Source organism: Antrostomus carolinensis, unplaced genomic scaffold, assembly GCF_000700745.2.
Source record: "Antrostomus carolinensis isolate BGI_N321 unplaced genomic scaffold, ASM70074v2 scaffold52237, whole genome shotgun sequence".
In the NCBI taxonomy this organism is placed as follows: Eukaryota; Metazoa; Chordata; class Aves; order Caprimulgiformes; family Caprimulgidae; genus Antrostomus; species Antrostomus carolinensis.
In genome coordinates this window covers 46,031-58,509 of record NW_010327700.1, presented here as the reverse complement: position 1 = coordinate 58,509, position 12,479 = coordinate 46,031, and the positions used below count along the sequence as shown (strand labels likewise).

The 12,479-nt window shown below is 36.7% G+C and overlaps 1 protein-coding gene across 1 annotated transcript in view; it reads right to left on the bottom strand.

Annotated features, from left to right (window-relative positions):
* SCAPER (S-phase cyclin A associated protein in the ER) overlaps positions 1-12,479 on the bottom strand; it is a gene marked incomplete at its 5' end in the record, with an annotated part of 71,607 nt that overhangs the window by 14,519 nt on the left and 44,609 nt on the right. Inside the window, 2 exons of the mRNA XM_010171958.1 lie at positions 6,247-6,396; positions 9,495-9,732. Of these exons, the coding sequence (XP_010170260.1) occupies positions 6,247-6,396; positions 9,495-9,732 (388 nt within the window). The remainder of the gene's footprint in view (positions 1-6,246; positions 6,397-9,494; positions 9,733-12,479) is intronic.

The following is a 12,479-nucleotide window of genomic DNA, read 5'->3' as shown; positions in this document are numbered from 1 at the left end:
TTCCCTACTGGAATCAGCCAGCCATCATGAACTGAAACTCAATACACTTGATTTCACGTTAAGTCTTTGCTCATATTAAATTACCTTCCCACACCCTCTCAAAAAAGGGAAAAAATTAAAAAAATATGGGATGCACTTTAGAATGTAAGAAATATAATTAAGATGTGATGCTTGAAATATGCAGTTCCATATGCTTTTGCCATATTTTATTTGCTTTGTCGAATATCATTCTTAAAACCGAAAAACTTCATCAGTAAGCTCAAATACCAACAAAGGTGTCTGACAAATTACCCCACTTTTCACTGACTGCCTAGATAGGAATGCCATGTCCTGTAAAGACATTGGTTCACTTAAGTGAATTTATGTGGTATGAGTATGTAAGGCTGATAGAGAAAAAGCATACATTACAGAGCTGGTTTAATTTACTCTATTTGAACTTGGTGAGTTTAATCCTTAGGGGATTTTTTTGTTCACAAGCTCAAATGCTCCTAAATGGTAGTCAAAATTACAACTTCACATGAATCACTCACTTTCCAAAATCAGCTATTCCAAAAAATTTACCAGGCATATTTTTCATTCAAACCTTCAAACTGATAAATCTTTAAATGGTAGTGGTGGGGTGGCTGGTTTTTGTTTTGGTTTGGTTTTGTTTTACGTTTAAAGAACTAAACCCACAACCTCAACACAAAATCCATGCTCCTAAAAATCCTTCCTCTGAAAAGAAACTAACAAAATCAGAATTAAGTAATTTCAGATACTATTTACTTACAAATACAGACATTAACTATACCATAACTACCAATTCCTGCATCTTTAGTCATATCTAGTATTTTCAAAAAGTCCACCTACCAGATCAAAATTGTTCCAGTCACTCCATAGCTCCAAAAGCAACATAAATAATGAAAGTTTAATGATAGCTTCTAGTAAACAACTCATATGGAAATGCTACATAATATTTTTATAACCCTTCTTCTAAGTTTTCCTGTCAACTTCCAATTTTCACAATTTTTCCATTTTAAAAGTATTCTTCTTTCTTCATGCTAACACTTGAGGAAACTGGTCACATACTGAGACTCAATACGAATTAACACAGTCAAAAGCACAAAATAATTTCCCTACAGAAGGTAACTTTTAATCTAAAGTCACTTTGTAAGTGTCCCTTACAACCTAGCAGTACTTGTAACCATAGTTAAGATACATACCATATACATATATGCGTATGTGATATACACTTACTGTGGGATAAAGTGTATTGCTATTTTATGACAGAAGTAAGACTTACCACATGAAAAAAATGCTAAAAAGAAGGAAAATATAACTATAAGCCAATAATTTAACAAAAAAGGGAAAAGACAATCTTAGGATGAAGCCTTTCTTGGGGACTATCCACTCTTTTCTTTGTGCTGGAAACGAGTAATACATTTAATGAACCTTTCAGAACTGTGTCTACCACACAATATTTTAATTTCTTTGAACATTATACTTGTATTTGTGATACTGCTGTGTGACATTTTATATTTTTAAGACAGGAGAAATTTCTCTCCCAAAATATCCTGTAATCTGACTGTTCCTTATTCCTTTAACCAGAGCTAGCTGGTATGCCCGAAACATGCTTTGTGATAAATTTTCCACAGCTATATAGGACAGATAAATTTCTAGTAAGTGAATGTTACTACAAAATCTAATTCCATGTGCTTCTATTTTCAACATACAGATTATTAGATATTAACATTTCAATTATTTGTAAGTTTATAATAAGAATAATGTACTGTTCTTATGGACACAGCTGTCTGGGGATAAAAGGTTTGGAGTGACAGAAAAGTAAGTTAGTCAGATGTAAGCAATTGGAAGACAAACTTTTGGAGATAATCCCTTCTTCGAGGACACATGGTTTGTGTATCCAAGTTTTTCCAATTGCATTACTTATTCTAAAGTAAGTTTTTACTTCTGTCTACAAAGCCTAATTTTATAATTAAGTTTTTTAAAGCTGCATACACTTTTCCCTTTTTCAGAGATTTTGTTTTGCAATCTAGTAATAATAATGTTCTAGTTTGAAAATTTAGAAGTATATAGTTCCGTATACTACAAATCCCAAAAGTTAGTGTGATTCTTCTACAGCACTCTAAATACAGTGTGTGTCAAAGACTGAAAGAACAAAAGCTATTTTTATTTAAATAAATGCATAGCAAGACAAATGAACAATGCAACTTTTTTTGGAGCCTTTCAGGCAATATCCGGAGTCTGAAGATTTGATTTGTGATGACTATTCACATGAAAAATATTCACTAACTGCAATGAATATGGAAAGATTTTTATTCCCAATACAGCGATGTGAAAGAAGCCAAATCGTCTGTCATTCATGTTAATTTAATTACGGGACCACATTCAATTATCCAATATAATATGCAAATGAAGTGAGTTGACAACACATGCTAATTATATTCATTATGATAATTAAATCAAACAATGAAAGGGAATAAAAATGTAATGAAATAGAAGGATATTTTTAATTAACAAGAACATTTTAATTAGAAACTGTACCCTATACTCTGATGTAGCATGGTTGACTTATTAAAAGGTTGGACATTATTTTTATTATACAGTTTAGTTTTACATGTCTATTCTTAGTATCATGGGACCTCTTTTCGCATGTTAGTAGATTAAACGGTGGCTAAAAAAAAAAGAGAAACAGTTTCCTCGATCATACTTCATGCAAAGCAGATGCCTAAAAAAGCCAAGCTCCGCTGCAATGTGATTACAGAATCTTGTCTCGTGAAACGCAGCCTGTCTAACTCTGTAGTAAACACAAGTTCACGTGCCGATACAAAACACACAGTGCAGTTTAGGCTTGACTAATGATGTTAAAGCATTTAAAATATTAAAAAAACACTCTCTGCTTTTTGAAATTTTCAGTTTCATAACTGATTTATTTCTTCAGTGACAGCAGCTGCCCTGAAAAAGCTTTGTGAATGTTAAAACAAAGTATGAAAAAAGGAAAGGAATATTACTAATATATTATATGTGGGCAGAGTCAGCAAAATCATAGTCTTTTTAAAATAAACAGAGCAAGCACTATCAAAACACTTAAGGAATGTGTTCCTTAAGAAGCCACTGTCCTCATCGCTCCTCAACAAAATCACTTAGGCCTGGACCAAAAGCCAACCATGGTGAAGACACTAACTGGGACCCCAGCCACTGTCTCTGCTTGTGTGTAGGACCCACCGTGAGGCCCCTCCCCTATTTAGGGCTCCTGGAAACTGCAGTGAAATAGGAATCTCAAAGCTATACAAGAGAAAAGAACTTTCCTTTCTAATTTGCCACTCAACTAAATGTAAAGAGTTTTACAGAGAGTGTAATAAAACTAGACAAACCTATATTACCTTAAATGATTGGCATATGATGCTCTTGGAAGATTTTCTTCTATGAATGTGAAATATTTAGGAAATTGCCCTTTTATTATTTTGACGGCATAGTGGTAATAATTCACTTACTTAAATCACAGTACTACTACAGAAGGTCAATGTTGAGGTTGACAGGCTGTAAAACCTCCTTTATAGAAATCTATCTATCCTCCAAACTGGGAAACTGAAAATTTTCTGAATAATTCATGCCATTTTTCCATTATTCCAGTACACTGTTTTGGATATTTATCTGATCATGTGGGTAGACAAAGGAATGAGAAAAGGCACATCAAAAACACCAAGTAACTATTTGTACTTTTTTTTTTTTTTTTATAATTGAAAGGAATTAAAATATAAAAAGGTTTGTAATAAGGAATACAAATTTAGAGAGCAAAAGACTTACTTAAACTACAAACATTTCAAAACAAATGTACATTTGACTGCAAGAATAATGCAAATCTGCTTTGAAATATGTCCATTATTGACTTTTTAAAAGTTTGTTCAAATACTAAATAAAAAGAGCTATCAGGCTCTATGGAAATTTATTTTCACAGCTCAAGTCTCATGTATCTATTTTTATTATGCTGTTCTTTCCAGGAGTTCAAGCCTACTATTTGTAAGCTTTTACTGAGAGACAAATTTTTTATTTTGAGTAGGACTCTGCAAATGATCAACAATCAAAGAAAAAACTGGAAGCTCAAAATGTAATAATAAATTAAACCATAACTGAACAAAGAGAAAGCACTTCCCTTTTCATGAAAGGCAACGTATCTTTATTGGAAGTCACATTACTAACAGCACCTGAAAATAACGACCGTAAGCAAGTCTTACTGCTTTGCCTAGAAGTAAAAGGGAACATACTTTTTACTAAAAAAACCAACCTTCCCCACATTATGCAAGTACTGCCTGAGTAAACAATGCTTCAGTTTTTTCAAAATGTTGCTTTAAATAAAAAAAACCAAACCAAAACAAAACGTCACTTTCTCAGTTAAAAGCTTATCAAATAGGAATATGAGAAATTAAATAGTAAATATGTCATGACACCTCTCGAGATAGTGCCACCAAAGCAAACCACTGTAAAAGACTGCTTTTAGTGTATGAAAAGTACTAACACACCGCGGTTGTTTTACCTAAACTTGACTCTCAGAGCTGCAGAAGCTACCTTTTAATCTTGAAAGTTAACTCAGTCCAGGGGTAGATTAGTGATGGCACATGACCTCAACCCCAAGTGCACATGCTGAAGACTCCGAGACACTGCAGAATCACCAGCTGGGAAGCACGCCCACAGACAAACGCATTTTGCACATATTTAGTCTCTCGACTGCCTGTCGGCAGCCACCACCGCCAGCTGCTGCCATGGCACAGTGCCTGCTCGCCATGGTGTGACCTTCGCCCCAGGGCATGAGCACTAAACAGCGACAGGCACTACAGACTACTCTAATGGATGTCTCTGGTAGGAACTCCCTCTCCTGTTCTATTCCTGGCACATTTATAGTTGCAAGTCCTCTGTGCAATGAGTCACATCTGTTTATACTTCTGTGCCAGAAATGAAATTTTTAAACTGCAGAGAAAAGACAACATTGTTTGCTGGCACTTCTGGACGCCAGCACAGCCCGTTGTGCAGCAGTAGGAATCAGAAAATGGCAGCAATATCACATGGATTTTCAAAATGACCATATTAAAAAGTGTTGCCCACAGTCAGCTCCAGACCCCAAGCGGGACTTGGTTGCCTAGGGTAGGAAGGCTGCAGGATCCTCCCTCCAGCTGTAGCCAAAGCCACAGAAACATGACTCTATAATTCCATTATATAATTACATAATACTTCAACAGCATTGTAAGCTTTAAGATATTATAATGTTCCAATCGTAGTCAACAACTCTCAGAATCTTATCAGACAGCTTTTCTCTAAACCTTTGCTGACAAGCTGTAACACTTCTTTCTTCTGCTCTTCAGCTTAACTAAGGACACTATGCTCCTCACCCTGAATCCCCGCTCCAAAAGCTGAACAGAAATGGGAAGAGCGAACAAAATGAGTAACTTCACAAAATACAGCATGTAGCTGAATCATACCGAAGACAGAGGCACCATAATGCAGTTTCTACACATCCAAAGTCAGGTTCACACACTCAAAGAGCCACTGGCAATTTCTGCCCTGCTCAATACACTCTGAGATGCTACATATAAGCTGAGGAAACTCTGAGATGTTTAAGACTAAAATGTTTGAAATATTTTTGAAGTTTTTTGTCTGGGTTATTTTATAAGCTAGTATGAGAGGTCACAGACTCCACTGAGAAAATCAGACAACAATCAAGGAAGTTAAAGGGGAATTTCCACTGTTTGTTCCACAGAGTATTTGGGTTGTTACTAGGATTCAAGGAAAAGAATGGCTTAAACTTAAATGAGCAATCTAACTACCAGGGTACATTGGCTACCTTGGCATCTGAGGACAGACTTCACGGCTTAGTTAGCTTTAAACTTAGCTTAGTTGGCTTTAAAAGGGTTTAACTTGGGTACCACAGCCATCTGATCCAAGCTGACACAAACAACTTGGAATTAAAAATATCACTTGCTAGGTATATCTTGGCAGCAAGTAAGGCTAGTTAAAAATCAATGCAATGTCAGCATCAGTGTCTGCATAAGAACATGGACTTTGCTTATGGCCACATAAAATTAATATTTTTGTGTTAAAAATGCAACTTCAGCTTCTGTTTTGCAAACACATGTATTTGTGCTCATAGGAATCCCAAGTGCTTCAAAAACAACGTTGAGGGGATAAGTTTTCTTGAGGGATCCATGACCAAATGTGCACTTGATAACTTCTGATCCCATTTGCCATTTTCCTTACCTGATTATCTGTGTTGTTTACAGTAAAATAGCCCACACAAATAATGACTTCGTGCAGCAATCTTTCACAGGTATGCTGGGAACAGTACCACAGCAGAGAGCTGATAATGTGCCGGAATGCAAGGGACAGTCCTTCAGCCCCCACAATAGACTGAAATAAAGGTCAAGAAACAGAAATTACACTCTAGCAGTATGCTATAGAAATTCTGTGAATGACATATATATGAATTGCACTATTTTTTTGCAAAGTATAGACTATGTTCTTTGTTGCAATGACTTTGAAGCAGGACAGAATCAGCTCTCTCCTTTCAGTAACTTATTGTTTGCAACTGGACTATAAGAATAAATTCACAATTTAAAGGGACACAGGAAAAATTGGATTCTGCTCAGCTGACATACAGTGCAGCATTAAGCTGACCATTTCATTTGACATACATAACATGTTCCAGGAAAACTTAAAGCTAATAATATTTCTTAGTAATAAGCAAAAGAAAACAAACCATCTTCATTTCTGCAGAAGAGCAAAATGCATTTCTCATTAATAACTTGTGCTCTGAATGGAATACAAAGATTAATAACAAATAATAACTTTTCAAACATTAAAATAAGTTAGAAACATCCAAAAGGAGAGAACACTCAGCTGCAAAGCTTCTTGGGATGCTTTTTAAAAGTAGGCAAATTGCTGTAACATGGAGATTCAGAATTAGATTTTATCTGCGCAGCCTACAGCCTCTATTTAATAAACATGTCAAACAGACAGAACGACACAAGGTCAAAGGGGAAAACTAAAGCCCAAGGAATGAGCATGACAGTCTACTAACTCTAATGAAACAGCAATGCAGGCCTGTGAGAAAATCTCTTTCATTTGAGAGTTTTCTTGATTTTATACCTTGCAGCCTGCATTAAGTACATATACATAAAGCCCAGTCTGTAGTATAGTTTAGTTTTAGCAAACTCCAAATCTACCCAGGAAAAGCGGAATTCCTGACAATAAAAACAGACTCAGCTGTGGTTCCATCTTGAACCTCAAGCATTCTGCTAAGTTAGTATATTTTCAAAATTTAATGCACAATACAGCCACCAGTTACTTACTGCTTTACATCATGTAAATGCCATGTTCTTAGGTCCACCCTTATTTAATTAGTGCTGTCCATGCATGCTGTGACCTAGAACTCTGGGTTTAACCTTCCCTGATAACAACAGGTCAAAGGGCACTTGAGTTTGTGTATAAAAGTTAAACTAATTTTTCAAGGAAACTATGCTTCCTTTTTAGCCAGAATTAATATCAGCTCAGTATCCTGTGTTGTTTCTCACTACCATCTTTCAATTGTTTAGACTGTCAAATTAAATTAAATATATACCCATGAGCCATCTGTGCTAATACAAACTCTAGAATACCAGACCTCTTCTGTTAATCAAAAAACCCTATTCTATAGTCCTACTGTTACGTGATAAAACTATTCCTTAGAGATGATAATCAGACAGTACATAAACTACGCTTTTTCCCACTGCTGTCTGCTAGCCTGCTACAGTCCACAGGGTCAGAATGGACAGCAAACTGCCTCAGGTGTATGTTGATTTTTTAACATTACAGAAACAAATCATATTAATACATTGAAAAGGGCTAGCTGCTCAAGCTACACAAGTGTGTCTGTCCACCACAAACAATGCTATGCCTACAATTCAGAATGACAGCTAAGTGATGCTTCCTGAGCGGAGCTCTGCATCGATGAACTGAATGAAATAATTCACACTGGTTAGCTTTCTCCCACCCTTTAGGCAATAATTACTATCTTCCACCATTTTATACAGAACAAACTAATATATATCCTGGGATTTGGGAATTAATGCTCAAGGTTTGTTATAAATGGTCACATATAATGGTAGTTTAAAGACAGACAGACAGTGTAAGTGGAAGCTTACATTGTGAAAATTAATAGTGGCTTCTCAAGGTATCAGTGGGACAGCTCTTCAGCACTGCACTTTGCTATAGCCCCCCTATAAGCTATAGCTGCCCCAGTTCAAATCTCACTACTCCCTGGTATATACCTGTAATATCTACAGCAACAAATGAACACCCAGTCTCAAACCAAGAGCTACTGAACAAGCTGTGGAAGATAACTACTTTAATATACCTTGATTTACAGAACGAAGTGAGAGTTAGTAGCGTGTTTAAGAGCTGTTTTACATGAAACTGCAATAAATATACTTCTAAAAATATGTTTCTGTGCCCTGTAAAAAACCCCTGACTGGACTGAATCCTGCAACTGGATCCACAGAGATGAATGCTGCTACATGCAAATTGCTTGTTGCTGTTATCAGAGATACTAAATGTCCTAAAAATCAAAGTTAAGAAATACGAACTGAAGGAGACTTATACCTTAGACTAAATTCTTTACTCATGCAAAGCTCTTGCTGAGTTTAATTCCTTTCAGATGGAGTGTGTGGTACAACATATATACAAATTACATACTAAATGAAACAGAAACCCATTCTGATGAATTGTATAAGATTGATGCTGCTAAATGTGTTTTGCAAAGCAATGCTTTCTGACAGGTGTTTTATGTTAACACAACAGCCTTGCCAATTTATCTGAGAAACATATTAGTATTTGTTTTCTTTGTATGCCAAAATGATTAATTTACACTAGAAATCCATTTACAGAAGAAGGTAAGAAAAGGCTTACCTTTTCAAGACTCAGTGTGAGCTTTTTTGAGGTTTTTTTCATGAATAAAAGTTATGAAAAGTTAAATTTCCAAATTTTGGCCAGTAAAATTTTACTTGGATAAAAGAAATTGATACCAAGTGATTTTCAGTTTCAGTTGTACAGTCTTAATACAAGTGGACACTGAAAGCACTGACAAATGTAAATTGTGGTTATAACATAAGCAAGTCCTTTCACATTAGAAAAACTGTTATTTTGTGCTTTTGACCAAGATTTTTTTTTTACATTTTTGAGGCTTATGAAATATAAAAAGTACTATGCTAAAAGTGAGGTTTTTTTGAATAGAAGTAGTAATGGATTCAGCATTTTGCATAGTCCAAATTTTCACTTTTTGCCTAAATTCATTTGTCTTAGCTATACAGTAAAAATAACAATAATTAGCAACCTTAAGCATGAAAAAACCCTAAACATTTAATCATGGAAGTCCCTTCAAAAAATAAGATCTTAGAGACAAAACTTAGTCCAAAAGTATAAGCAATAATTAACATTTTCACACTAAGCAAAAGTTTTAAAACATCTGTTACCTGAAAGGCAGGCAGATCAAGAACAGCAAAACTATTGAAGAAACGTAAACTCTGAATGGCAACCTGGATTGTGTTCGCTGCATAGCTGTCTTTCGGACTCGCTGTGTTTGGATCTGAAATTGTCCCGTGGAAAAGAACACAGTACAGCATATGCAAGACTCCAACCAGATCTGTAGACTGAAGAACTGCTGTTAGTCCTGTGGGGTCCTGACGTGTATTGTCAAATATGTTCCAAGATCTGTCAAAGAAACATTAAGCCATCTGAGGAGGAGACCAATACTGCCCAGGATGCTGTACTTCTAATAAGCCAAATGTCAGAAAACCAGTAAACTGCTAAAAAGGAAAAAACCTGATACCTAATGTGTCAGGAAACCACAACATTTCCAGAAAATACTTTCCATAATCTGGGCACTGTCTCATTCTCTTTAATGACAGTGCAGCTGTAGCTTTAAGTATCTTTCTCCACATACTGGTGTCTTTGCTTCCAAAATGGGTTCACAACACCAGCGCGAGATTACGCAGAAATTCTACAGCTTTAAAGTGGGAAGCCTGAGGGCACTTCGGGGGCTCCACGGAATCTCTGTCTCAGGTCAGTAGTCTACACCTATGTTTCTTTCTTGCAACAGCAGGGAGCAGAGGTGGGAGAACTTCCTGGAGCCTCTGACTGCGGCAGTGACGGGCTGCAGGCACTGGAACAAACTGCCTACCTATGGAGCAAAGTAAGTTACCAGGACCAGATGATCTTAATCAAATAGTTCTGCAGGAATTTAAGAATGAAGTAGTTGAGCAGTTAACAAAAAACACTACTTCTTATTTCAGTCAGCTGTTATTATGGGAGACTGTACAGGAGCAAAGCACAAGTAACTATGAAATGCTCGAGACAAACCAGCACAGCTGGTGCAAATGGAAACTAGGTTTCTTTGGCATCTTTTGGGTATGTACATAAAATAATGAAGCTTTTTGGCTACCCAGGATATCGGGACAGACAGGCAAATAACTCAGGATGCCCTTTCCCTTCTCATATTCAAACTTTCATAATCCTTCCATGATTTGTGCTGTCTCTTTTTCACATTATTAATCATCCAGAAGATGATGCAAGACAGCCACTACTAAGGAAGACTAAGATTGTCACTACTCTGGAGGTTACAAGTGTAGAAGGCAGGCAAATACACAAAATAATTCAACAAGTTTGATATACTCTGAGCTCTAATTCAAATCCATCATGTAAATCACCTGAACTCATTATGGAAATATATTTAGTCTCTACTGGCAGTCAAAGGAAACACTAAGATACAGTGAACAGTAACACTGAAAATATGGTACATCAAAATCTGTTTTTTACCTCATCTACTATGTTTCCATCTTAAAAAAAAAAGGGAAGAAAAAAAAACAAGTGTCAATATTGGAAGAGGCTACAAAGATTGATTCTCTCTTTTTTTAATAATTGAAGAAATATATGACAGGTGATATGAGAAAATGTTATAAAGGGACAAATTAGATGAGGGTGTCTTTCCCATTTGTAACAACTAAAAGCAAAGGAAGTGGGAAAGCACTGGAAACAAGAACCATTTTCTGAAACAATCTAACTTTGAAGACGTCAGTTGAATATAGAAATGACTGAATACTCAGAGGGCTGAGAACATTCCTGTTGACCAGAACCAGTAAGGAGCTTTTCCTTGACTAGAACAGCTCTAAATGATCAGTATCTGCATCAGAAGCACCTTGCACCACTCTCTTAACACACATTGCTCTGCTCCAGTGAAGTTTCCAACGCAGATCCTAAGGTAGGCTGACTAATCCTACTTTTTATGTTACAGACACTTGTCTTCAATGGAGCAACTAAACCACAAATTCAGCAACTACCAGGTTTTGGTGGTCATCAGCCTGTTCTGTCATTTTCGTATTTTCTAGTGAAGCAAAAAAGCAGGTGAGAAAGCACCATCTCACCCAAAACCAATGTCTATCAATGAGAATCTCTATTTGTGACAGCACACCATTGCTTTCTTGGACCAAAGAGAAAGGAAGAGAAATGGGCACAGCAGGATAACGATCTGCATTCTCCATGTCCCAAAGAACACCCTGGTACTGGGCTAACTTCAAATATAGCTTAAATATTTAAAGAGAAGAAAGAAGAACAGTTATGTGAAGCACCACCTTTGCAGTTAGAGCAAACTTCAAAGCTAGTATCTATGCATTTTCTCATGGATACACTTCTGCAAGGCAGCATGAGTGGGCACTAGACACACGAGCAACACCTGTTTGCTTTACATGGCAAGGTTGATGACCAGGTCTGCTGGATACCACAAAATCCTGTTGTGTCCCCGAGCAGGGACCGCTTAGCAGTTGGGTGGGGACAGAGTGTGCTCAGCCACTGCGAGGAGTTGCAGGTGAAGGGGGGGAGATTTAGGAGGGTTAGGAAAGTTATTTTAGCACTCAGGCTATGAAGTATCCCTGCACAGCTTCTGAGGTGTCTTCTTGCAGTCCTGAGTCCAGGTGAATACGACAGGACAGTATTTGGGTTGTATACAACTTCCTCTACTAGCACTCATCCGCTTCCATCACTGCTCACATTTTTACCTTCAGAAAACAGTTGCTCACATGTCTCACTTCTGCTTTTTATCAGTTAGATCGCACGTGTAAGGAATGATCTTATTTGCATTTATGGGTACCCATTTCTTTCCAAGTTATTTCTATTTACAGACTGTGAATGTTCGATGCTATTGTAAAAGCTTTTAACTACAGCATCCTCTGCTGCTACTTCAAGGATTAGCGTCCCGCAACACTGTATTTCAGCGATATTTACACTGTACAAAAACCACATGAGACTGCAGAATTACTTCACAAATCTTTGAAAGAAGCAATCAGATCTTTAGGTAAGACACAGTAAGAATAAAAGCAACGTAACTGTGCCCGGTTTTTTAGTATCTATGTTGTTACACAACTGACTCCATTACCACCAGTTGCCACCAGACCTCCACTACTACT